This window comes from Mus musculus, chromosome 17 (genome assembly GCF_000001635.26).
Source record: "Mus musculus strain C57BL/6J chromosome 17, GRCm38.p6 C57BL/6J".
Classification (NCBI taxonomy): Eukaryota; Metazoa; Chordata; class Mammalia; order Rodentia; family Muridae; genus Mus; species Mus musculus.
The window spans coordinates 68,626,926-68,654,117 of record NC_000083.6 but is presented as its reverse complement, the minus strand read 5'-3'; the positions used below and the strand labels follow the sequence as shown (position 1 = coordinate 68,654,117).

The following is a 27,192-nucleotide window of genomic DNA, read 5'->3' as shown; positions in this document are numbered from 1 at the left end:
GGGAGACAATGTTGGGAATTAAATTTCTTGTAATTCATTCCTTAGTGGTGGTTAAAGATCCTAGTTCATGATTTTTTATTGTTGTTTGTTTTTTTGTTGTTTTTGTTTGCTTGTTTGGTATACTAAAATGCTATAAGCACTAATTCCAAGCTAACACACACACACACACACACACACACACACACACACACAAAAGATATTATCCAAGATGATGAAATAAAATGTAGTATTTTTAAAATGATGTTCACATAAACTATAAAACTTTAAGCTGTTACACTACCTTAATCTTTACATAGATTTCAGTGCCATGAATAGTACATATTTAAATATAAAACATATGAGGCCAAATCTTTTCTCAATAAGATATGTAAGTTGATGTTAGAATGAGGATAAGACTCCCTGAGTAGGACTTCATTTGTCCAAGAAATTAAGGGCAATTCACAACTGGGAGCTTTGTGCTCAGTTTCATCTAAAGCTGAGTTTAATCTGTTGGGCAGATATTCAATGCTTCTACACAGCTAAAGAGACAACAGAGTGCAGAAGACACCAACAGAATCTTTGCCAGCTACATATTCTACAGAGGATTAATATTCAATATGCAAAGAACTGGAAAACACAGAGTCCAGCAAACACAACCCAATTGAAAAATGGGTATAAAGCATGCTTAGCAATTAGGGAAATGCAAATTAAAGGGACATTGAGATCTCACCTATGTAGAGTCAGAAGGGCACAGACCAACCAGATAACTGACAACCAACTCTGGGGAGCCTGAAGGGAAAGGGAACCTGGTTCACTGTACCAGAATGTAATTGGTTCAGACACTCTGGAAACCAGTAAGCAGGGTACCCACAAAACAGAAAATAAATCTACCATACGACCACTCCTTGATATACACCCAAAGACTTACCATCCTATTCCACAGATCCTTGCTCAGCCATGTTCATCGCTAACATACTTACAGGGAACTGGAAGTAACCTAAACCCTTCAATACATGAATGGAGAATGAAAACATGCTACATCAACACAATGGAATACTGTTCAGCTAAAAAGAGCAATAGAGTCATGAAGTTTTCAGGGACATAGAAGGACCTCAAAGGGATTCTCTTATATTGAGTGAGATGGCACAGACCCAGAATCACAAATGCCGCATGTTCTCTCTCAACTGCAGTTCTGAGCTCCAAATCCTCACAGCAGCAAACACAGAGCATGGCGTAACCATAGAAACCAAGAAAATATAAAGGGAGCCTAAACAAGAGTGGGGTGGGCTTGAGAGGGGAATAGCAGGATATGGGTGATAGGAAGTAAGAAATGGAACAAACAGAGATAAGGTGTTCCAACTGGAGAGGCAGGACAGAGGACAGAGGAAGGATGAGTGACAAATAGCACCAAGGAGCCTCAGAGAGGTGTTTTTATTACTGTCTGTATTCACCTAAAGTTATAGTGGCATATATGTGTGTGTGTGTGCACCCATGCATTATAGGAAGTTATACAAAGGGGCTTGACAATATTTACCCCCCCAAAAAAAAACCCATAGACTACAAAAACCCTAGTATTGTGCATGAGAAGTCTCCTTGTGAATAGTTGGTCAGTGTAGACCAAGTCAACAATATAGACTAAGGATGTAGCCTTTAGTTGCCTCTCAGGAGCTGAGAGTGGGCACCTAGTGCTGAAAACACTGTGTACCTCAGCAAAGGACTCTGATAATTCAAGCTGTCTATGACCTGACATGAGCCTCTCTCTTCTGGCCCAGAGGCTATGGTAGTAAGAAATATCCAAGCTACCAGGGGAGGGAAGCAGTGACACTGTTGTACCCAGCTGCAACAGCTATGACTGACAATGACAAGCATGGTTAATATCTCCTATGGTGCAATAAGTGGCATTCATGTGCCGGTGTCTAATTGGATATTAGGCTCACTCAAAAAACAAAACAAAACAAAACAAAACAAAACAAAACAAAACAAAACAAAAGGAGAAATATATCTGATACTGGAAACCAAACTACCTTCCGTGGCTACTGAGGTCCTGGCCCTTAGAAAAGAATCTACTACCACTACTTATCAACCTCATCCTTATACCCATAGATCCATGTAGCTACTACCCTTCATCAAAGAGGCCACCCTTTACAGGATATGGAGAGCATCAAAGGAAACTACAACTGGACACAAGGCAGGGATCAGTGCATCATGGGAGTTCCATGCCATTGAATACATCTTCATTACAGCTCTTGCATCTATGATTCAGAAAAAATCATGGAAAAGGGAGTGGAGGATTTGGAAGAGCAAGAGTATCAGAAGTCTTTCCTAGAAATGGCTGCATAAACAAGACTGGAATAATGGCCATCACAGTGGGCATTGTAACATGGAAGGAGGGAATTCTGTAAGCCCCACCCCTAAACAAAAAACTCTAGGCAGCTGGTGACCACAGGGAGAAGGAGAAACAGCTTCACACTGTCTGTTCTTTGCAGAGCAATCAGCCTTGGAATCATACACATAACCAAAGAAGATGTACACAGTAAGTTTTGTGTGTGTGTGTGTATACATATATAGATATCCATATATATATATATATATGCAACAATAATAATAAAAAGGAAGATATTAGTTGGGCGTGGTGGCACACGCCTTTAATCCCAGCACTTGGGAGGCAGAGGCAGGCAGATTTCTGAGTTCGAGGCCAGCCTGGTCTACAAAGTGAGTTCCAGGATAGCCAACAGAGAAACCCTGTCTTGAAACCAAAAAAAAAAAAAAAAAAAAAAAAAAAAAAGAGGAGGATATTGACTTGATATGGGGTGTTTAGGGAGGGTCACTAGGAGGAATGGAGGGAGGAAATGAAGAAGTGATTTAATTCTTTTTAAATTAAATGTTTAAAACTCAAAGAAAGGAAGGGATGGAGGGAGGGAGGAAGGACAAAACTAAGCTAAAAATACACTTTAAAAGAAACAGAAGCCTTCATGTCCGTTTCTCCCTCTCAGGGCTGTGATCTGTCTGCATAAACCCTGTGCATTACCTCAGTCTTCCTAACCTTGCATATGTAACAGCTTGGTTGTGTCTAAAGGATCCTTTTTTTCTTGGAGTGGTCCCCCACCCTAGGATCTTACAATCTTTCTGATTCCCCTTCCATAAAGATTCCTAGCCCTGAGGGGAGGGATTTAATGACGACTTCATACCAAGAATATTTTTGTCATTTGTACCATCTGGGAATGGGAAACCAGTTTCCTCCCATGAAGCACCACCGTGTTTATCCAGCCATACCCCAAGCCAGGCCCCGTGCTCAAGTGTAGCTGCACAAAAGAAAAACAGATTCCACATTTGGGGGGACAGTTGATAAGTTCTCTTTTGTTATTTTTTTCATCTTATTATTTTTGTTGGCTTTTCTTTTCTTTTTTTTTTGAGAGAGGGAGAGGGAGAGAGAGGGAGAAGGAGAGGGAGAGGGAGAGGGAGAGGGAGAGGGAGAGGGAGAGGGAGAGGGAGAGAGAGGAAAGAGAGAGAGAGAGAGAGAGAGAGAGAGAGAGAGAGAGAGAGAAGAAAATGAAGTTGGGTGGGTAGGGAGTTAGGGAGAATCTTGGAGGTAGCTGGAGTTAGGGAGATTCTGGAGGGAGATAGAGATGGGGAAACATAATGAAAATACATTGTTCAGAAAAAAAAACACATACATAAAATAAAATGAAAGCAGTGGGAACCTGTTTTCAGACAGGAAAAGTATATGGCCCAGACACATAATAGAAAGGGTGTCTCCTAAAGGGACACTAGAGAAGAGGAAGTCCTGATCTGGGGCCATGGTGCAGCAGTCACAGCATGAGCAGCAAACAGGAGATGAGGTCTGGATCCCCATGACTCACACTAACGCAGGTGTGGTTGAGCTTACCCTGAATTCCTGCACATAGAAAGACAGGAAGATGGGCTCTGGAGTAAGCCGGCTAGCTAGACTATCCTTGACCAGTGAACTCTGGGTTCAGTTGAGAGACTGGCTCAGAAAACAGTTAAAGACTCCTGATTTTGACCTTGGGCCTACATGTGTGTTGCTGTTTGAATCTGCTTGGCTCCTGGAAAGTGGTACTATTAGGAGGTCTGGCCTTGTTGGAGAACGTTTGTCACTGTGGGGTGAGCTTTAAGGTCCTATGCTCCAGCTCCACCCAGTACAGAAGAAAAATATTCTTCTTGGCTGCCTTTGAATTAAGATGCAGAATGCTTGACTCTTTCTCCAGCACCAAGTCAGCCTGCACACTGCCATGCTTCCTATCATGACAATAATAGACTAAACCTCTGAAACTGTAAGCCAGCCCCAATTAACGTTGTCCATTTGTAAGAATTGCCTTGGTAGTGGCATCTCTCAACAGCAATGGAAACCTTAGCTAAGATAACATGTCTGCATGTGCAATTGCAAACACAGGTATATCATCACATATATGACTAAGCATATGCTCTTAAATACAAGCGTACATGCACATGAAGAATAAAAGAAAAATGGGTGAGTTGGCAAACTGCTTGCCACCAAAGCAAGGGGAATTGCATATGATCCCTACAACTCATGAAAAGTTGGCTGTCCCACCTCCCTGTTGCCCTATCTCTTACCCTTTCTACCATTTCTTCCATATAGTTCACTGAACATTATAAAGAACATTATAAAAGAACAATATAATGTCCTATTATGGGTTGAGCTCTCACTCTCCAGTTGTTTAGTACCAACACCTGGATTAAACAGGAATGTGCTGTTCGCTGCTAAGAGAAATGTCAATGATGAAGGCTAAGAGCAACAACAGTCTGTAGGTATAAACACACAATTCAGAAGTCAGCCTGAGAATATGCCCATTTAGTAGAAACAAAAGCAATGGGTTGACCCCCTAGATCCCATGACCTCTGTAAGCCATGTATTTTGATCAAGCTCACAGAACCAGTTATGAGCTCCCTCTAGGAGAGTAAGTCTCAGATCCAGCCAGAAGACAGTTGGTTATCTCCATAACAGTATGCCACTACCATACCAGTAGTCACATTATGCCTGACATATTGGTATTGTGACATGTAAAGCCCATGGGTGGGCAAGACCAGTGATGATTTTTTTTTTAGCTGCCTAAAGAGGGACTTTATTATAGAAAAATGTATCAAAACTCTGGGCAAGTTATTGAAACTTTTCATTCCTTCTTCTATAAAATGAAAAAGACAGATACCAAGATAAACTGATAGCATACAAGAATTTTAAACCATAAATCTATTGAAGAAATTAACTAGCAATTAATTCAGCAATGGATATGCTACTAATAAAAAAAATCTCTAGGTTCAGATAGCTTTTCTGGGGAATTCTCCTGGATGGTTAAAAAGCACACATCATGTACTTTTCATAAACCCTTTATAAGTATTTGAAAAAACGAATGACTATTCCCCATCACGTTTGTGAAGTTATCAGATTTAAAATATCAAAACATCGTGACAGCACAAGAGAGAAAATTATAATCAATTTCTTCCTTGAATATATTTGAAAAAGTCTTTGATGAAATGTAGGCAGTTCTCTTCATTTGACATAGCAACATGGAGTTGCAGAACTCACGGCGTATTTTAAAACGTGCAAGCTGGACTTAGTAATCAATGAAAAAAAGCAAGTTTTTTTTTTTCCAGGTCTTTACAAATTTTACATAAAACATCAACAAATTCTCTTACGGTCAGTTATAGTGTAAGCAACATTACATTGATTTACAACATTAAAAACCTTGAAGTGTCCCATCATCCCCCTTGTATGGCCACTCCTTCTGTACTAACAATTTGTAACAAGGATCAGTATTTCTGGCATTGCCCACCCTCCCACTATACGTTTGCTTAAACTTGATGGTAGTTTCAAGAGATCACTTCCTTTGTTTATTTCACATTCATTGGCCAGGTATCTGTTAAAAGAAGCAACAGTTGTAAGATGCCACATGGGTGTCCTACTGTGGGAGGAATGGATAATACAATTACATGCTTTGCTGTTGGCATGCTACCCTAGAAGTGATGGTCTAGCCGCAACTTATGGTGAGATCTGGGACTCCTGGTGATTTGTGAGCTTACACTCTGTGTTCCCTCTGGATGTTAAGTCCCTTTGGTAACAGAAATCTGAACTGTGCTGTTTGGAGTCTGGTCTTTTTAAACTTAATCATAACAACTGAAATTCACATACCTTGGAAGCATGTGAAGAAGCAAGACCTGCCTAATTATTTGTCCTATTGATCAACTGGGCACTAGTATATAAAGGGTGGTTACTTTAAACTCATTGAACGGTACCAGTATAATTAGCACACTTTTTCATACTTACAAATAATGTTATAGTCAAGCAACAAGTTTTCATAAGAAGAGTTGTAATAAAAGTTTACACATTAAAGAATAAAGGAGAACAATAGTAATCATCCTAATAGAACCAGGACAATATTTGATGAAGTTAAATACCCACTTATAAAAAAATAACACTAAGTAACCTAGAAATGGAGGAGTTTTCTGATCTACTAAAGGTCTCAATAAATTGCATTATACCTTATGGCTAATAATCATTTTATACTTGTTTTAGTTAGGGTTGCATTGCTGTGAACAGACACCATGACCAAGGCAACTTTTATAAGGACAATATTTAATTATGTAATTGGGGCTGGCTTACATGTTCAGAGGTCCAGCCTATTATCAAATCAGAAAAATGGCAGCTATGGGTACAGGGGAAAAATTCCTGAATAGAACATCAATGGCTTGTGCTGTAAGATTGAGAATCGATAAATGGGACCTCATAAAATTGCAAAGCTTCTGCAAGGCAAAAGACACCGTCAAGAAGACAAAAAGACCACCAACAGATTGGAAAAAGTTCTTTACCTATCCTAAATCAGATAGGGGACTAATATCCAATATATATAAAGAACTCAAGAAGGTGGACTCCAGAAAATCAAATAACCCCATTAAAAAATGGGGCTCAGAGCTGAACAAAGAATTCTCACCTGAGGAATACCGAATGGCAGAGAAGCACCTGAAAAAATGTTCAACATCCTTAATCGTCAGGGAAATGCAAATCAAAACAACCCTGAGATTCCACCTCACACCAGTCAGAATGGCTAAGATCAAAAATTTAGGTGACAGCAGATGCTGGCCAGGATGTGGAGAAAGAGGAACACTCCTCCATTGTTAGTGGGATTGCAAGCTTATACAACCACTCTGGAAATCAGTCTGGCGGTACCTCAGAAAAGTGAACATAGTACTACCGGAGGATCCCGCAATACCTCTCCTGGGCATATATCCAGAAGATGTCCCAACTGGTAAGAAGGACACATGCTCCACTATGTTCATAGCAGCCTTATTTATAATAGCCAGAAGCTGGAAAGAACCCAGATGCCCCTCAACAGAGGAATGGATACAGAAAATGTGCTACATTTACACAATGGAGTACTACTCAGCTATTAAAAAGAATGAATTTATGAAATTCCTAGGCAAATGGATGGACCTGGAGGGCATCATCCTGAGTGAGGTAACCCAATCACAAAGGAACTCACACAAAATGTACTCACTGATAAGTGGATATTAGCCCAGATACTTAGGATACCCAAGATATAAGATACAATTTGCTAAACTCCTGAAACTCAAGAAGAACAAAGACCAAAGTGTGGACACTTTGCCCCTTCTTAGAATTGGGAACAAAACACCCATGGAAGGAGTTACAGAGACAAAGTTTGGAGCTGTGACGAAAGGATGGACCATCTAGAGACTGCCATATGCAGGGATCCATCCCATAATCAGCTTCCAAACGCTGACACCATTGCACACACTAGCAAGATTTTGCTGAAAGGACCCTGATATAGCTGTCTCTTGTGAGACTATGCCGGGGCCTAGCAAATATAAAAGTGGATGCTCACAGTCAGCTATTGGACGGATCACAGGGCCCCCAATGGAGGAGCTAGAGAAAGTACCCAAGGAGCTAAAGGGATATGCAACCCTATAGGTGGAACAACATTATGAACTAACCAGTATCCCTGAGCTCTTGACTCTAGCTGCATATGTATCAAAAGATGGCCTAGTCGGCCATCCCTGGAAAGAGAGGCCCATTGGACTTGCAAACTTTATATGCCCTAGTACAGGGGAATACCAGGGCCAAAAAGTGGGAGTGGGTGGGAGGGTATGGGGGACTTTTGGGAAAGCATTGGAAATGTAAATGAGGAAAATACCTAATAAAAATATTTAAAAAAAAAAGAAAAAAAGAAAGAAAAATGGCAGCATCCAAGTAGGCATGGTGCAGGAGGAGATGAGCTTTCTACATCTTCATCTGAAGGCTGCTAGCAGAATACTCACTTCCAGGCAGCTAGGATGAGAGTCTTAAAGTCCATACCAGTAGTTACACACCTACTCCAACAAGGCCACACCTATTCCAACAGGGTTATACCTTATAATAGTGCCATTCCCTGGGCCAAGGATACATAAACCATTAACAATACTTATTATTAACACCTAACAATGTTTCTTTCTGAGATTAACTAAAGGATGGGTGGGGGAGAGAGAAACTGGGAGGAAAGAAGGGAGGGGAGACTGCCATTGGGATGTAAAGTAAATTTATTAATTAATCAACTAATTCAAAAAGAATGAGTCAAAGATGCCTACTGATCATTATATCTACTCAGCACTATAGTGGAGGTTCTAGCTCAAGGAAACTGCCTCATACCACTCAAAATTATCAGAGAAATTCTAATTAAACTGAAGACAATACCATGTTGATGAATTGGAAGAATTCAGCTGAAATTAGATGACAGAATTACTTCAGATCCAATTAAACTCACTGTGTGTTGTATGGTGTGCGGGGTGTATATGTGCATGTTCATGTATGGTGTGTGTATGTATTTTTCTCTCTATCTTTCAGATAGGAGATCTCTATTTAGCCCAGGCTAACTTCAGCCATGCTATCATGACCAATATAGTCAGGACAATAAAATAGAAGAAAAACAAAACCTTATGAATACTATTTAGATGGTAGAACTGGTTATATGAAACTGTGTGTGGTATTGCCAAAATACCAAAATACTGCAAATAAGCCAATTAACCAGAGCAGAGTTCATAAACAAATCAACACAACCGTGGTCACTAAATTTACAAGAAATGACACCTCAGTGCACAAGAGGACATGATGGACAGCTTTGTCAACCTGATTTAATCAACTGTGATTCCTAGAAAAGATGGAATTTTAATTATTATTTGATATTGTAGAGGACATCAGCTCAAGTGGTGTTCCAGAGCTAAGTCATGATATGAACACATAAGACTTTTCAAATGAAAATAAGTTGATGAACATGGAACATGCCAACCATGTTGAGACATTGAAGTCATTAACCAGAAATGAAGAGTGATGTTGAAAAGTGGAATTTGTGTTTGTCCCAAAGTCCCAGTAAGAGTTCAAGAAAACAAATTCCAAACTGGAGAAGAGAACTGCAATGATCTATCCAACAATGGGACTCATACACTTACTTACAGAGCTTCATAGCAATATGAGGAAGTCTCTCTAGAAGAGAAAAGAGAAGGCCCTTCACAAAATGAAGTCATCTACTGATTTTACTATGTACAAGAAACTTTGTTGGATTTCACTAGATCTTGAATAAATGCAAAATTAAAATATCATTAAATTCCAATGTCAGCCTAAACCCTTGTGTTTTCATATCAAAAGAAAACTTATGGATGATTTATCATCAACATTTATGTTTCAATTTGAGGGACTTATAATACTACTGGATTAGCAAAATGAGAGCTAGTTCCATCTTGGTTACAAATGACCTAGACACAAACTTATTTGCTAAAGTTTCCAAAATTCTAAAAGGATCCCAAGCATGATGCAAGGTGGAGGCTCCGGCAGGTCTGAGGTACTGAGGACCCATGCTGTAGCTCTCCCTCTCTGAGATATAAAGACGTGCATGCCCAAGCAAGTTGACATGAGTGTCACACACTGTAAGAGCTCTGTCCTGTATGGATCATTCACATGGCAAACATACAAGCTTGAAAAGTACCAGACACCCAACTCCATCCTGGAGAAAGGACACATTTGTGACCATCACCTTCATGCTCCTGTGTGGTCCTGCTTAAGGTGGCACAAAGAAGCATTGCCTCCTGTCATGCTTCTGGTGTAGCACTTGGTACAGACTGGTAAGACAGACTCTCCCTTACCACCCATCAATTTTACATGCATATATCCTTGTAAAATGACCTTGAATCCTTCAACAAATATGTGTTATTAGAAAGCAATTTATATTCTGTCACCGATTTCATTTTTATATAATATTATCTGAAAGATGCTCCAAATTATACAAATCTTTAAAAATTAGAGTGAACAACAAAACAGGAGCTTTGGAAAGAGCCCTAATTAGGTGACAATCATATTTATTGCAAATAAAATGCTTGGGGAAGGTGGTCACTAGTGAAATTTTAAGACACATCTGTGATATGAAAAGCATTAGCTTTTTTTTAAATAAATGCTGTACACAATTTATAAAAAAATACAGATCTTATAACTTACCTTCACAGATTAAATAAGGACATAGTTCATTTTCCTCAAACACAAACCAACCCCCTCCAAACCCACTAATGAATATGTCACCGATTAAAATCTACTCATCAATATAAAATAACAGATGAGGAATTGAGAATGAAGTTCATACTATACAGGCTTATCAAGAAGAGGGTATTAAGTAGTTTCTTAATTGCATAATAGCAACACTTAGTTCTACTGTTTGTTCTCAGAGAGGTTAGAAACACAGCAAATGAAATTAAGTGTAATGAGGAATACAGGCGATGCCATCAGAAAGACACAACAGGCTACCACACAGGTACCGTGTATGGCCAGTTCATTTTCCTGCAGTAGAATAAGTCCCAGGATGCATTTTCCCAAAGCTCCTAGACAACTGTGTGCTTTGCACAAAACAAAGGTTCCTCACACATCCTATGACACTGATGCCTGAATGCACTGTAGGCCTCACCTGAGAGGAAATGAACAGGGTTGAGCTAGAGAGTTCAATGGGTGCAGGAAAGAAAAAAAAAATGGTATAAACCTCTTACAAATGATGCAGAGAAGAGGAGGAGCAGGAGGAAGAACGGGATGAGGAAGAGGAAGAGAAGGAGGGGGAAGAGGAGGAGGAGGAAGAGGAGGGAGAGGAAGAGGAGGAGGAGGAATGCACACCGAGCAAGCTGCAAGAGACTCATCTTTTCCATTTTATGCAAATGCTTCTTGCTAGCGATGTTTTCTATTTTGGTCAGGATGATCCTCATTACTACTTTTACTATGTGAAGCACAAAACTGTGTATCTGTTTTAACAGGAACATGGACATAATTACTCTCTGCAGAAAATTTCAAAAGTGTCAAAATATGAATTAAAACACCAACACTTTTTTTTTTAAGGTTTCTTATGTCGTTCCAAAACATGCTGCTTACAGAATGAAGGCTTGGTGCAGTGGAGGAGAACATTTGGAGCAGTTTCTAAAATATCCATTACTTATTTAGAGCAAAGCTGAGCTCTGGTTGTATTGTACAGAGATTCTTCTGAGAAACGTGTAGCTGCACCATGAAAGCCAAGTACCTTAATTGCCCCCTATTTCCTCAGGAAAAGACCCTGTCTCTTTGTGACTTGGATGGAAACTTAGAGCTCTTTCAAACCCAGGCCGAGCCTTGCCCCATCCAAAGAGAGTAGTTTTGCTCTTGGCCACCACAACCCTGTGCTCAGTGATTGTCTGGCCCTTTTTTAATCCTAAGAGAACTCAATCGTGACACTGTGGTGGGACTGCTACAGGACTCTCGAGTTGTGTTAATTTCCTTCCCAATTCAGCAGAAAATTCGTCAACAGATCTCCTACCATGTTTGGTGATCTAAGAATTTAAGGGCCACAGTGGCTGAAGACATAGCATTCTGATTGTAAACGATCAACGTGTTCATCTGGCCAGATTTAAATATCAGTATGAGGACAGGGCAAACTGAAGGAAGACCTTAGCTGGTCACCACAGAGCCAGGCCTCCCATTGTGTCTGCATTGGAAAGTCAGAGGAAGGAAACACCTGGGTGAAAACAGGATGTCTCTCTTCCTTTTCTCGATCCCAACAAACACCTCATCTCAGCAATTAAGCTTTCTACCCAGTAACTTTCTGCCTGACCTACCAATAATGCCCACTTATCGGCTGTCCCATTGGTTAACCACAGTGACTTTCCTGGCTGTATTATGTGGCCACTGTAGATGTAGAGAGCCCACAGTAAACGCTGATCTCCACAAGACTGGATCTTCCCTGACATGAACAGGACTGCAGAGATGATAGGGACCTTTTCACCTTTAAAAATAAGAAAACTAAGAAAGGGGCTTTGAAGTAACAGAACCTGTTACTTGGGGGTAGATAGCAGGCCCTGAGTCTAAGAGTCTCTTGACTTTGAGTCAGGTTCTTGGCTACATTCCCTACCACTATGATGAATCCCAACAGACACATAGGACATTGTCCACAACAAAAAGCAAAAGCTGGCTCTGTGACTTTGCTACTGTTGCTTTTTGTGTCTTTTGGGGGGGGTTTGTTTTGTTTTGTTTTTGTTTTTGTTTTTACCTCTGAAGAGATTATCCAAGTCAATATCTTCTTTTCCTTTGATTTTCAAACACTTTGCCTGCTGTACAAGTCTGGCAAAGAACAGAAATAAAATCTGGATTCATTATCCTGTGAGGTAAGAATAAATCATGACAGCAGCACAAATTTAAATAGAAACCTCGGGGTAAATGACAGCGAATTATCAGGTGTTTCTCTGCACAGTCTCATTAGAACATTTCCTCGGCTTAACATTTAAAGGAAGCAGGAACCTTTGTTCAGAAACTCTGACTTTGAATAGTGAAACTTAAAAGTCTTTCCATCCACTCCTCCTGGAGGATGATCTCTTCGGGCTTTGAGGAGTAAGCACCTGAGACAGTGGGGAACAGTGTGGGACATAGGTAAATAATAAGCATTATTTCAAAGTCTGGCTCCTATTATTTCAATCAGAAGATCACAGCACTGTGGCTGTGCTCAGATAAGTGTATAAGTGACTAAGTTGCATTGCTGAATGTCAGAGAATTCATTAACTTTTGGGATGTTGCAGCACCCAGTGTGGACTAATTTTGTGCCTCTTTCATTGTCGGTTCTTCATTAAAAACCAAGGTTCCTGCTGCAAAGCAAATGCAGAAGTTTTGAAAATGAGACTTCCCCACGGTTGCTAATTACCGACTTAATTAATTTAGGCAGGGAACTTGAGATAATTAATTTATCTGCATATACTTATGATTCTTATAAACTTATAATCATTTGCTTTGCACACGTGTTTCTCTTACTGCACTTGATGGTTTTCATGTCAACCACACTGACAGGCCCGTGCCTCGGTCCTGACAGAGCAGAGAAGCAAACAACTTGGCTACCAAATCTGCCTAGAAGTCTGAAAGGCTTATAGGTTAAGTCGCATATTTTTTATCTATAGCTTCTGTGAACATGTTTGCCACAGCAGAAGTGCATTCCACTCATTCGTTAGGTATCTCTTGGTTTTCTTAATAGAAACAGCATCAACAAAACAAAAACCGGAAAGAGTTTGACTTTCGGCCCCATCTTTGGCCCTTCTGTTATGGTGTTCAGCCTACCGAGTGAGGAGCTGCCTCTGGTGCAGGCAGGGGGTCAAGGAGAGGAAAATCCATGCAGAGACACCTGTTTCATGCCTAGGACTCAGTTCCTTGGTCTGTGACACGGAGTGACTGTTTGAGCACTTGACACCTAGTGGTCAATCTGTGACATGAACGTACCACATGTCTACCTGGTTGGTCTGTGCACTCAGTAAACACCATTTTCAAAACATTGTACAGGCCACTATGTATTATGGACCAATACGCATACAACCTGTAGACTACTTTAACAGCTCAATGTATTTAGTTTTTCTTAGGTTCCCTGAGTATCTCTGTGTTGTCAGGACTTATTTACATTCTCCTAGAACAGGCATGTGACCTATAAAGAGAGGATTTGAGCTTAAGCAGCAAGTATCTGATGGCCAGTGTGAGATGCTGGATATCACAACCTCTGGGGCTCAGTGTTATAGCCTGGTCATTTTGTAAAGAAGATGAGGAAAAAGAACAATTTCAACTCTGCTTACCTGTTTTCAGACACGTTAGGGGATTGTACCCTTAATTTTATAATGTTTACAGCACTATGAATTAAATGAAACCCTCTTACAGCATCCCTCTGCAGTTTGTGTTGGTGAAATCTTAGATCTTTCATACAAAATTTTAAAATAGAAGGTTGCCTGTCTCATATAATGTCAATGGGGTTTTTGTAAATTATTTTAAGATAAATCAAATGATGTATTTGGTAGTATTTTAAAATATAAGCCACTGCAATTTATCAAGGGTATATTTACTTATGTCTCAATTTCAAATGCTTGTTCACTAGGGAGATAGCCAAGCCAAATCCTGTGAATGGTTCATCATTGAGAAATCTATAGGGGCATAATGGCTCCAAGGTCTAACTTCACTGAACCTTACTCCATTCTCACAACAACCCTACAAGGCAGGGATAATATCCATGGTTTATAAATGTGGAAACTGAGGCTCAGAAACACGGGACAACTTGCCCCATCTTAGGCAGCTAGGATGCAAAGTGAAATCTTTGGATACCTCATGTAGGCTTTCTTACCACAGATCACAGAGAGGGTGCCTTCTGCTCCTTCACAGACATGAGAGTCCTTGGGAGGACCCAAATCAGCATTATCAACTACTTTGGCTGTAACACTTGCACAATGCAGAGTTGGGTCTGCAGAGGTGTGGGGAGCCAGACTACAGGGGGACTCCCTGCAGAATTCTACTTAGAACTTGATCTCGTTGACAGTAGAAAAGACAGTGCTATGTTTGCTCGGTGAAATGATCTACTGTGGGAACTCTGTAAACAATGAGGCCTGTGGCACACTACAGATGAATGGATAGCTTATGGCTTAGTGAAAAGGCTCTATGCGACTCCTGTTACTATTCACTGACTTTCCCAGATGCTTGGACTATACTTCCATAGGGGCATAGCTCTAGTTCTGCAATGAACCTTCAGGATCTTCTGTGAGGTTGCTATGGCTGCGGCAAGTGTCAGACACTCATTCACCTGGATCTCTCTATAGAAGGCAACACCTTCTACAACCCCAGTACTCTCTACTCTCTGTGGCTCCTTCTTATTCTGCTACAGATGTGTGATCTCCACACAGGTATTGGTCACTACTATCTCCATGTTCATGAAGTTCCAACCCATAGACTAGATGCCTATCTCAGAAGATGTAAGAGTAATCAATTTTTGTTGAAAAAGGCACAGCACTAGGATCTGATTGTCACTTGGGTGAGTGATGTCACACTGGACAGTTTTAGGATAGAAGCTGGAAATGAATGGTCTGGGAGTCAATTTCTACTGTGTTCTGAAAAGTAGGATTTAATCACAAACAGCCATAGTTACTGGCACATTTCCTTCTGGTGGCTACTTTCATGACAGTGGCTTAGTTGAAAAGGGGTAGCCCTGACCGAACTCACAATATTGAGTACCAGGTTCTTGAGAGAACGTGTGCTGACCATGGTTCTATAAGAAAGCAGCAATATGCATGACTGATATTTAGGTAAATTCTCCAAGTCTAAGGAATATTCTTTAGGACTTTCCTGCCTTTGGATTCTATTCAGTCAAGATGGTTCCTCCCACTAAGAGGCAGGTGAATTGTCAGGGCATAAGGACCTGCGCACCCTTGGGGAAAATGATTGTAAGACAGGTGAAGAAGGTGCTGTGAGCTGGAAAGTGTAAGTTTCTCCCTCTCCATCTCCTTTTCTCTCTCCTCCCTCTCCCTCTTTCTCTCTCTCTCTCCCTCTGTGTGTATATGTATGTCTCTGTGTGTGCATGTGTGTGTATGTGTGTGCATGTATATGCATGTGTATGTACATGTGCGGGTATGTATATGTATGTGTATATGTGTATGTATGTATGCATGTATGTATGTATGTATGTATGTATGTATGTGTTTGTCTGTGTGTGTGTGTGTGTGTGTGTGTGTGTGTGCGTATGACTACATCAAGCTTTCAGGAGATGGACTCAAATGAAAGTTCCTTACAGGAAATGCAGTGGAAGCAGGACCTTGCAGTCCTGTGAAAGACCAGATGGGAGAAACTGGGGATGGGGTGTAATAGGGTGAGAGTTGGAGTCAGGAACTCAGGACACAAACTGAAGAATGTTGTCGTTTCCCATGTTCCAACGTGTCTGTCAGTTTGACAATGGCTTACTTGTTTATAGGACCATGGAGTGAGCCAAGAACCTGTGTGGTTGTCTTAAAGGATCTTATGTTATGTTTGGTTTGTAAATAAACAGTAATCAAACCCTTAGAAATAAGGCAGTATGGAATACCTGTTAAAGAAAAGCAAGTGTGAAAATGTTCTCTGTGGTCCATTTATGTGGGGAAAATATGGAAAAGTCGTTGTCAGGAAAGGAATGGGTTGGAGGGACAAAATACAGCCACACACAGAATATGATACAGCTGTTAAAAATGATGTGTATTGGGCACATTTGAGTTGATTTAGTAATGCATTTTGGGTGCATCCTGTGTGTCTGTGTGTCTGTGTGTTGTCCTTGACCTTGGACATTTTTTCTTTGTTACTCTCCATCTTTATTTATTTAATTTTGTGACAAGGTCTCTCACTGAACCTGGAGCTCCCAGAATTCCTTGTTTGGCAGACCAGTGAGTTACAAGGACCCACCAACTCTACTCCCACAGAGTTGATATTACAGGTGTCACTATTGCTTCCAATTTGTATGTGGGACCTGGGCATCTTTACCCAAATCCTCCTCACACATGTGCAAAACACACTTTACTGGTTTAGCTACAACCCCAGATCCTCATGATTCATCCTTAAATATGCAGGTTAAAGCATTTAATAGAAAGTTTGTATAGAGAGAGGTTCTACCTATACACTTCTATGAAGATGTAGACATTTACAAGGTGCTTGTGTTCACACAGGTAACTCCAGTTTGCAGAGATGAGAATAGGGATGAGAAGTGTTTATGTTTTAATGATTCCCTTTAGTCTGTACCAGTTAGGTTGCTGGATAGAAAAAGCCCATACATTATTAATATTTCTAGGTTTTAGTGTTTTATTTCTTTACTTTTTATTTTGTGTGTATAGGTGTTTTGCCTGCATGCATGTCCTGTGCACCGTGTGTGTGCGTGTGTGTGCCTGCTTCCCATAGAGACCAGAAGGTACCGGATGCCCTGGAACTATAATCATAGACAATTGTGAATCATCACGTGAGTGACAAGAGAATTGTGCTTGCATCATCTGGAGGAACAGCCAGTGCTCTTAACTACTGAGCTGTCTCTCCAGTCCTGTATGTTTTAATTTTACCCATCTGTATTTTCTAATTTTCCCATAGTAAACAAATAATATTGTTTTCATAATGATAAAATCATGTTAACTGCCCCTAGCTTACTATGCAAACAAATGGCAGCCAAATGATTATTTTAAAGCCAGATTTAGATCTGGTATAATGATGAGAAGAAATGCCTGAGGGTGCCCAGGCAGTGGTTTTATTTTTCTGGGGTCCGAGAGCACTGATATTTGCTTTACAGGAGGAAGCTTGTAGATCTTAGAACACAGCATTCTGGAGAGCTTAATCACAAAGAGCCCCGGCCAAGGCAGGAGAGCAGTGACCTAGAGATTCACAATAAATCAGAAACTGTCTGCTGAGAGTCAGGCCAGGGGAAAAAAAACAAAACAAAACAACAACAGCAACAACCTCTTTTAGGATCTTACTGAGACCTGTGCTGGGCATTGTGTAATGTTCTGCAGGTCTGACGTTTGCTAAGGGTAACAAGGCTACCTCTAGCAGGTGCTAAAGCAACAGGACCCTGGGGCCACACTGAAGACTGACTTCTTCCACAGCAGCCCAGTTGATGGCTTAGGCCATTTCTAGCCTGCATAGAAGGATGCTTTCTTTTCTCCTTGCTTAGTGTCTCCTACTACCATGGCCCTGATGCCTCTGCTCAGTAGGTTGGAGGCTTCATCCTTTCCTTTACCCTATGTTACTTTTCTACACCACTCATCCCAACCATGACCCCTTCCCTCTCTTCTTCTCTGCTGTTCTTGGGAACAACAGTGTTCACCTGCATCAGAGATCACCTACAGGCCCACTGCCCAGTCCACAGGGACTAGAAACCCTTTACCTTGACTTCAGTCCCATCCTGCCATTGACTGAGCAGCTAGGATGGTTTTCTTGCGACTAACAAAGGACATAAATTTCTCATTGTTTAGGTCATGGCTGAACCACTGCAGTTTGAGTGGTTCCATCCCAGATGTGCTTTGAAGGGACCAATGATGATGGGGGTTAATGGATAGCTTTAATTTTAGGATCCAACTGTGGTCAGGGTCCCTTATGTAGCCAAATAAGTATCACTGAGCCATCTATAGGATACAACCCCATTTGGTTCTGATAGTAATGAAGCGCTGGGTATTCCATGGTATAGAAAAGCAAGCAGACACACAAAAGGAAGCCGCACAGCACAGAGTTGCCACCAACAGTGTTAATGAGAGGATATGGTTATTGGCTTCCATCTTTTCATGCCTCTTTTGAAGAAGTTGAACATGGATCCCTTGATTAAGGGACTTAATTTAGTTATAGATGCTGAGCTTTCTCTCCAACCAAGTAAATGAAGATCTAAGTTCCTGCCAGTCCCTAGATTACTGTTACTCAGACAACCGTGCGTGGGCCAATCATTAGGTTTTAAAGTCAGCAGATTGTATAGAAGTAGTGAAAAAAAAAGATATGGATAATTACTTCAAGAATCACTGCTACACTCTACGCTAGGCTACAGGATGTGTCTATATCAATAGCTATATCTTTCTGTATGCCCCAATTCAAAATGTAATCTATGAGCTCTCACATTTGCATTTATTCCAAAGCAGAGGAGACTCTCAGAGGAGCGAGAATATCAGGATGTGACTCAGTGAACTCCGATGCACTAAAGAGCCTACGTTGTAGCAAGGTAATGAAGCAGACCCTGAAGGTTAGAATGCAAGTTCTCTCTCTCTTGGCATCGGTAGTGCTTCGAGGAACAAAAGGCACACACAGAAAAGCACCAAACAGGTACACGTAGACACACACAAGAGCCACAAGGGTGACACAGAGCAAAAGCACCAAGGGCCTAGGGCAGGAGAAAAGCCGTTTCTTTCCTGACAGCCTCAGGCACGTGGGCTGCTACACCTATTTCATTTGTTTTGTGCCGACTAAGCATCAGTCAGTATTCCAGGCATCAGAAACACAGAAGCATACATCATAGTCTCTTTTCTTGAGATGCTCACATCGGTGGGAATTTCTCAGAATGGTGCAGAGAGAGCAGGGCAATGGGCAAGGGAGGAGCTATGGACAAAGGGGACCTGGGGCAGAGGGTGGGAGTGGACTCATAATGCTGAAAAACAAGCAACCCTATGGCTGATGAGGACAGGGCTGACCAGGGACTCCCGCCACTGGCCCTAAGCAAAGAGGAAGCCTGGTGGGTTACAGAAAATCAACTGAATAACATAGAAGGTTAACATGTGGGAAAACTGTTACATTGGGGAAACAGCTCCATAGAAATGTATTTTATGTTATGGCTAATTTGAGAGATGCAAAGAAGCTAGTTGGCTCATGGACATGCAATTATTATCAGGACCATTAAGAGACAATTCTGTTACATGTGCTTCACTCTGATATCACGGTTTTTCCAGCTCACTCCGTTATCAACACATACCTACAAGGAGCATATAAACATGGGAAATGGCAGACGTTGGGGAAAGATAATGTGGCATTCTCTTAGCTTCTTAAGTTAGAAAAAGTTAGTAGCACTGAATGAAAAATGACAGGAGCTTCGGCGCATGATGGAGCTATCAATTGTGCAAATTTAAGACTATGGTGATGGCTGTTTTGGGGAGGCAGAAGCAGTTATCAAAGAACACTTAGGGGAGGAAAAAACTGAAGACATGCTCTCCTCTGAATGGAGACCAAGTGCTAACAGACAATGCAGGGGCAGCTGCATTCCACAGGAAATATGTTTACCATGAAGACATCTCATGGTTCTAGGTTACTCTCCTGCCTTTAGCATATTAGAGGGAAACATGTTAGAGGTGGGGAATTTTGTATTATGTAAACCACAGATCAGAGAAAGCACATGGGGGACACATGGTAAGTGTCTCCCATAAGGAATTTTGATTTTAAAATGTAAGATTTAAAAATTATGATTTTAAAGTATTTTATTATGTTCTAAAAACTTATTTCACAAAGTATGTTCTTTTAAAAATATATATGGATCATATTCAACCGAAAAACTCATAGCCTGCAGTAGAAAACAGTGACAGTGTAGCCAGCCAGGCCTTCTCAAAGCCTCATGCTGTCTTCTCTCTCTTGGGCTGGATGTAGTTGAACATGCTGAGGACTTGCAACCAAGCATTTGTGTGTTCAACCCCGACCCTCTTCAGTGGAGTGATTACCTGGGTCAGTTTGAACACATGGCATGGATACTCTGAACTTTGGTTTTCAGTGTGATAAAGTCTGAATAAGTAGGAAAGCCAGGGTTTTTATAATGTAAGATAAACCTAACAAGATGGTACGATATGAACTGTTTGGCTCAAAGGGAGTGGGTGTCTTTAATACTAAGACAATAGCAATTATTAGTATACCTTTGTTTTTACTTTACGGGATAGAAATATGTTGGCTGTAATTAGATCGCATAGGTTTAGGTCCTGGACTGACAGCCAAGAGGCCACGACTTCCTAAATACAGCCGTCCTTCCTACAAACAGCAATGCTGTGATGTAAAGAACCTCCATTACCCGTAAAGCACAAGACGGTAAGAAGCTATAAACTGTTAAGGACATACATCAAAGGTGCTTTCAGGCATGCAGTATATCCCTAAGAGAAAAACTCATAGGAAGCAAACTGTCTCCATTGACTGTAGCATGAATGTACCATTACTTACTCTAGCAACGCAAAAATAAAGAATATCAACATTGTATTTAGACTAAAACAAGAACATACATTGCATATAAACTAAATATGTTCTTCCATTATTTACTAACTTGTGATATTGTGAGTCTGAGTTCTAAAGGTTAATACAACTGGGATATCTGACTTTTCACAGGTAAATCTTACAGACACTTGGTAGGTATATCCTATTGGGTTTTAAAATGTGATCCTTTAATTTAAAAAAGTGTGACCATAAATAAACTTTCTACTATGAAGGCAAATTATAGAGTCATAAATATGCTACTAGTGACCTCACTGCAAAGAACTCTGTCTGTCTGTCTATCTGTCTGTCTGTCTGTCTGTCTGTCTGTCTCTGTCTCTCTGTCTCTCTCTTATTAATATCTGTAGTTTATCTATATCTATTTGTGTGTGTGTACATATGTACATGTGTGTGTGTGTGTGTGTGTGTGTGTGCATTTCTGTGTCTGTGGCAATGCTGCATTTCCATTTGAAGTGTCAAAAGTCTGGCAATGCTAATGGAACACAGTTTTATTGTGAAAGAAAGGACAGAATCCTGTGCAAAGCTCAGGGCAGATAAAACACATGGAAATCAAATGCTATCTACAGTTGATCATGTGATTTCAATGCTACAGGTTAGATCTGTGGCAGCCTCAGGGAGGTACTACCAGGAAACAAGGAAGGGCCCTGAACTTCGTTTTACCTACACATGATTAGCCCATGGGGCACCCACTGTTGGTTTTCCTGCTCTCTCTTTTATCCAGACTCTGGAAATCATGTTCACAACAATGGAGAAGATCAGGGATGGGAGTGAGTTTAAGAGGGCGTGACCGTAATGCCAACTCCATGAATGTCTGATTTACAAGGAGGGGTTTGGATTGAAGTCTAAATGATTTGGGGTGGGCCCCATGCATCTCTACTTCTTACAGGTACTGACACAGTTCAGAGTGTACAGAGCATGGGAGAGGGTCACTTGAGACTTCTGTATTCAATCATTAGTTAAAGTACTACTCTTTATCTCTGTATTCACTATCCCATTTGTTATACTATTTTGTGAAGCCCCTCAGAAATAGTACAGCTCTCAATAAAACATCAGAAGAGGGAACTCCCTTTGAGGGATTTGAGAAGGGTTGATGATAAGGTACCTGTGTTTGCTGGGGGGAAATGGCTTATATAACTAATCAGATGGTATAATATTTTTTAAAATGCAGCTCAAAGACCTCTTTAGTCCCTGTGCCACATGATGCTGAAGATGAACATGTAAAATATTTACAAGAGAGACTGGCTGGATCTTCACTTGGAAAAAAAATAATACAACAGAATGTAGCAAAAAAGAAAGCAAGGGAGCACATGGGCGCAGTTGTCTCTCTGACTGGAATAAATAAATGTTGTTCCTGGAGAAAATCGCTTTAAAAAGAAAAGGGGGGAAAAAAAAAGAAAGGAAGCCTTCTTCAACTGGGAAAAAGAAAGAACACACATGCTCTCGTTGTACACAGTGTGGGTGTGAACAGGCAGCGAAGAACAGCCCGGGCCTGTGAAGCTTCAACAGAGGAGTGGGCGTGCAGTAAATAATAAAAATGCAAGACGCTGCTATAAAAATAGAGGCATGCGTGTGCATATAGAAGGAATCATGCAACTTAGAGGTAGCTGAGCTGCCATTGTGTGCTGAGCCACTGAAACTAAAATAGCTACTTAGCAGAAATGAAATGTCCTCCACATACTCTATCCATTGGTATGAAAGTAGAATGAATCTAAATACATGCAGGAACATACAACATGCAATATATATATATATATATATATATATGTGTGTGTGTGTGTGTGTATATATATGTATATATATATATGTATATATATATATATATATATATATATATATATATATATGAACATATCTGCTGAGCCCAGTTCTCCCACTGAACATGCACAACTTGGGGACTTGGGATGTGAAGGAGCAAAGATGTCCTAAGGGAACTCCCACAGGATAAATTCTGAAGCTTGACACCTGAGACCGGGAGTGCCCTCTTCTATCAACTAAAGATGGTTTGTTAGTGTCCCAAGACCTTGATATAGGACCCCTGCCTGATGTGGACTTGAACACTTTTCTCACTAACCTTTGTCTGGCTTCCAGTTATGTACTAAATGTTTGATTTACCTGTGTTTGCAATTTCCAGCAGGGAAGATGGGGGTACTTTGAAAAAAGGATTTTATTTAGATTGCTTGTTTGAGTTTTTTTTTTTTTTTAATCAAATGAGGTTGTATCTAAAAGCATCTCATCAAACAATTGCACAGGTAAATATTGAAAACCCGCCCCTGAAAATTTAGGATAGAAAAGGTGATATGTTCCCATTGACTTAGAATAGAGAGAAAGGAGACTCTGAACTTGTATCTCAGGTGGGTGTAGATTGAAGTGACACAGACAACTAACAAGTGGGTGGGGGATGAGGGGATCCTAGTGTGCCTCAGCAGATGTAAATTCTCAGCTCTTGCCAGAAGACCTCACTGGTGAAATGAGACCAAAGAACAGAGACGTTTGCAAGAACAAAGGGAATAATTTAGGACCACACATATGAGATGTGCTCTCTGCTGCTTACACACAATTTGTACATACATAAAAGACATATACTTGAACATTTGAGGGAGTAGCTAGTTAGCTCTATGAGATATTAAATAAATATAACATTATACCGAAGAATTACCTTGGCAAAATCAAAGGAACTAGCAATAAATTTGTTCTATTAGAACTCCCTAGGGTTCACTTTCTGGTTCAAGTTTCTACAGTTTCTTACCTGCACTGACTGTTTGCATTTTCACATTTTCCGTTGACATTCAAATTACAGGGGTTTTCTGATTTGGAATGTGAAGGATCAAGTTCCAAATTTGCCTGTGTTTGTTCTCTCAGGCGATCCTGAAGGGCTGCCTCTCTTTTCAAGTTCACATCTGAGTACGGGCACCCAAAAGCACTAGTTGGTGTAAAAGGAGAAGAGCAGCTGTTAGCTTACCATGACAAATCAGGGTGTGTTGTCATTAGAGTAGACATACATTTAACATTTAAAAATAAGAGCAGTTTTTCTCTCACATGTATAGACGCTAATAGTTTCCTTCCACACTGCCTTTTGAGAAAGAAAAGTCTCTAGTTTGAGTCCATTCAGCGAAGTATTATAGACAGATTCATTAGCACATGCAGTGTTTGTGATTTTGGAAACCTGGGAATCTAGAAATAGCATCCAGATGTGCTTCCCATGTAGCAGCGAGGATGCCAAATACCACTTCACTCAGTACTGAGCTCTAGACTATGGAAGCTCTTGTTACCTAATTGTTTCACCAGTGCTGGCGGTAGCTAAGAACCCCTGACACTCCCAGAGAACATGAGGCCTTCAGTGCTCAACAGTCATGTGTTCAGAAACATTGTGGCTGCATTTCTCTGCTTAAGCCTCCTAATCTTGGTTGGGAGGACCCAGGTGGCTGGGGCTTTTCTTCTTGCTCCTTACTGTCAAGCTGAACCCTTAACTTAAGAATGTTGGCTCTTGGTTGAAGAGTCAGCTAGAGTACATGTTCTGGCTGATCAGGCTCTTTTATACTTCTGTGTTCATCACCTTGTCCAACCCCCCCCCAATGATCCCCCCCAAAAAGATCTTCAAGCAGTGCTACTGTCACCTACAGTGTAGCAACTACCAGGGAAAGTGAAGACACAGTAGATCACCTAGGTACTCTCTCTAAAAAGGTGCTGCTTCTCTCAGGCTCTGAGTTCCCCACAGTGGAATAAGAGAAAAGCAGGGCTAAGTCAGAAGAGTTCTGTAATGGAGAAAACACACACACACACACACACACACACACACACACACACACACACACACACATATGTATACATGCACATATGCACACATGCATGCACATACATAAACACACACAGGCACAAAACAAGTGCACATGCATGCACATACACACTTGCATGCATGCATGCACATGTACATGTACATTCACACACATATACATGCACACACACCTTGTAAGATAAACAATCTCACAGTCTCACACTGAGATCCTTTAGACCATTACTATCATCCCCATACTATTAGAAGAGACTGTATCTAGAAGCATGCATGGCCAAGTGCATTGATGTAGAAACAGTTGGCTTCTTTGGGAAGGCACTGCCTCTTTACTCTCTGTCTGCTTATATAACACTGTCTCTTTACTCTCTGTCTATAAATATGTTCACTGCAGAAGGACTTTAGTGGCAGGCTCTATGTGAAATTGGCCTCTAGAATTGGGGTGGAGTGGTCAGGGCACCAGCCTGTCCCAATGTGGAAAGGTATTGTCTTAGTCAGGGTTTCTATTCTTGCAAAAACCATCATGACCAAGAAGCAAGCTGGGGAGGAAATGGGTTTATTCAGCTTAAACTTCCACATTGCTGTTCATCATCAAAGAAAGCCAGGACTGGAACTCAACTAGGTCAGGAAGCAGGAGCTGATGCAGAGGCCATGGAGGGATGTTACTTACTGGCTTGATTCCCCTGGCTTGCTCAGGTTGCTTTCTAATAGAACCCAGGACTACCAGCTCAGAGATGGCACCACCCACAATGGACCCTCCCACCCTTGATCACTAACTGAGAAAATGCCTTACAGCTGGATCTCATGGAGGCGTTTCCTCAAGGGTGGCTCCTTTCTCTGTGATAACTCCAGCCTGTGTCAAGTTGACAGGCAAAACCAGCCAGTACAGGTATCATGTGCATGTGCGTGTATGTATGTGCATTCATGTGTATGTGCATATGTGTGCATGTGTGCATATGTGTCAGTATCATAGATGATGTCATGGTTGATTAACAGCCTCTGCTACAGATCAGAGGCTGCTGGTTATTGGCCTATTAATCTTTCAGTTATTGATTATAATAATACATATTACAGAATAATATAATGAATGCCATAAATGAGTGGCTAGGGGCTAAGCACAGTAAAGACTGAAACTGGCAAAGAACTTAAAACACTCAGACCAGTGAACACAATTCATAATAAAAATAAGAAATATGTTTGTTGAGTGTGTACTACAGGCCTACAGAACCAGGTTTTCTACATACATTATTATTGTATACATACTCAACAGGTTCACACAACATAAGAAAGTTCCTTCTTCTCTATAGTTTCTTAAGAAATCCCCTAGTTATTAAGTCACTAGTCCCAGAGGTGGGCAGAGATGGAAACATCTCAAAAAGGGATGTTAAGGAGCCATGGCAAAGATCACACGGCATCTGGCACGAATAGGAAATCAGATGGGTAGGTAAGTGGAGAAGGATCTGGAAGGAGTTGGGGCGAGAAAGCATATAATAATAAAAATACTATATTTGGATAATATAATATTATATGGAGTATGAAATTCTCATGGAACTTTTAAAAACTGTGGCATGATCCTTGTGTAGAGACACTGGGGATGCTGATGCAGCGTTACTCCGGGGACCAGCTCAGTGTCTGGGAAAACATGGGGAGTGGCCCGAGGTGAGGCACCATTTGCAGCAGAGGAGAGCATGAAAGGCCTGTTCTGTTGGGCTGCACACCTGGGAAGCTAAGAGAGCACTCTTTTCAGAGGAGGGCTAGAAGGTTGTTATGCTAACAACAGAGACAGAGAAGTTCCCCCGCTCTCCATGCACACAATAACCTACTACTGCTACAATGAGCGGCCGCTCAGAATCCCGAATGCCCACCTAACACAGACTCCCAGTGGAGGATTTAGTGATCAAAGGCATAAATTTATTTAACTTTTAACTCCCTATCACCATTTTAAGTGATTCTTGCTACCTGCCTTTGTACCTCCCCTCCCCACCCCTTTGTTCCCACCTCTCTGGCTTATTGGTGTACCATGGAGAAAGAGAGCTAACACAGATCTCTGTTACTCAATATTTCCTTGAACTGGAAGCAGTTCTGTTCTCCTCGCTCCTCTGCCATTCCTCAGCGCACACTGTCACTCATCATTTGCACCTCTGTGCAGATGGAATTCTCTTCTGCCCAGTCTCCACGGTCATAAGGAATGCCTGGGAGCATCACTGGAGTGAAATAGTTTCTGGCTCAGCCATGCAAGGCCTGTGAGGACCTGGATTGTGATGATACTGACTTTGAGGTTCAAAAAAGTATATTAAAGGACAAAAGTGCACTTTGCGGGAGAAAAGCACGATGAAGAATTTAAGACAATGCTGATGGGAGATGAAGAAAGATCAGATGCAGTGGGGAGACT

General features: G+C 41.0%; 1 protein-coding gene across 8 annotated transcripts in view; it reads right to left on the bottom strand.

Annotated features, from left to right (window-relative positions):
- L3mbtl4 (L3MBTL4 histone methyl-lysine binding protein) overlaps window positions 1-27,192 on the bottom strand; it is a 511,181-nt gene that overhangs the window by 129,961 nt on the left and 354,028 nt on the right. For 4 of the 8 annotated variants that reach the window (XM_006524417.3, XM_006524416.3, XM_006524420.2 and 1 more), the window contains 2 exons: window positions 23,760-23,933; window positions 12,549-12,619 (listed from right to left, as the gene is read on the bottom strand). The exons of 1 other annotated variant lie outside the window; for it this stretch is intronic. In XM_006524417.3, the coding sequence (XP_006524480.1) occupies window positions 12,549-12,619; window positions 23,760-23,933 (245 nt within the window). The remainder of the gene's footprint in view (window positions 1-12,548; window positions 12,620-23,759; window positions 23,934-27,192) is intronic. 3 more of the 8 variants (XR_003952134.1, XM_017317505.2, XM_030249846.1) reach the window with 1 other exon arrangement.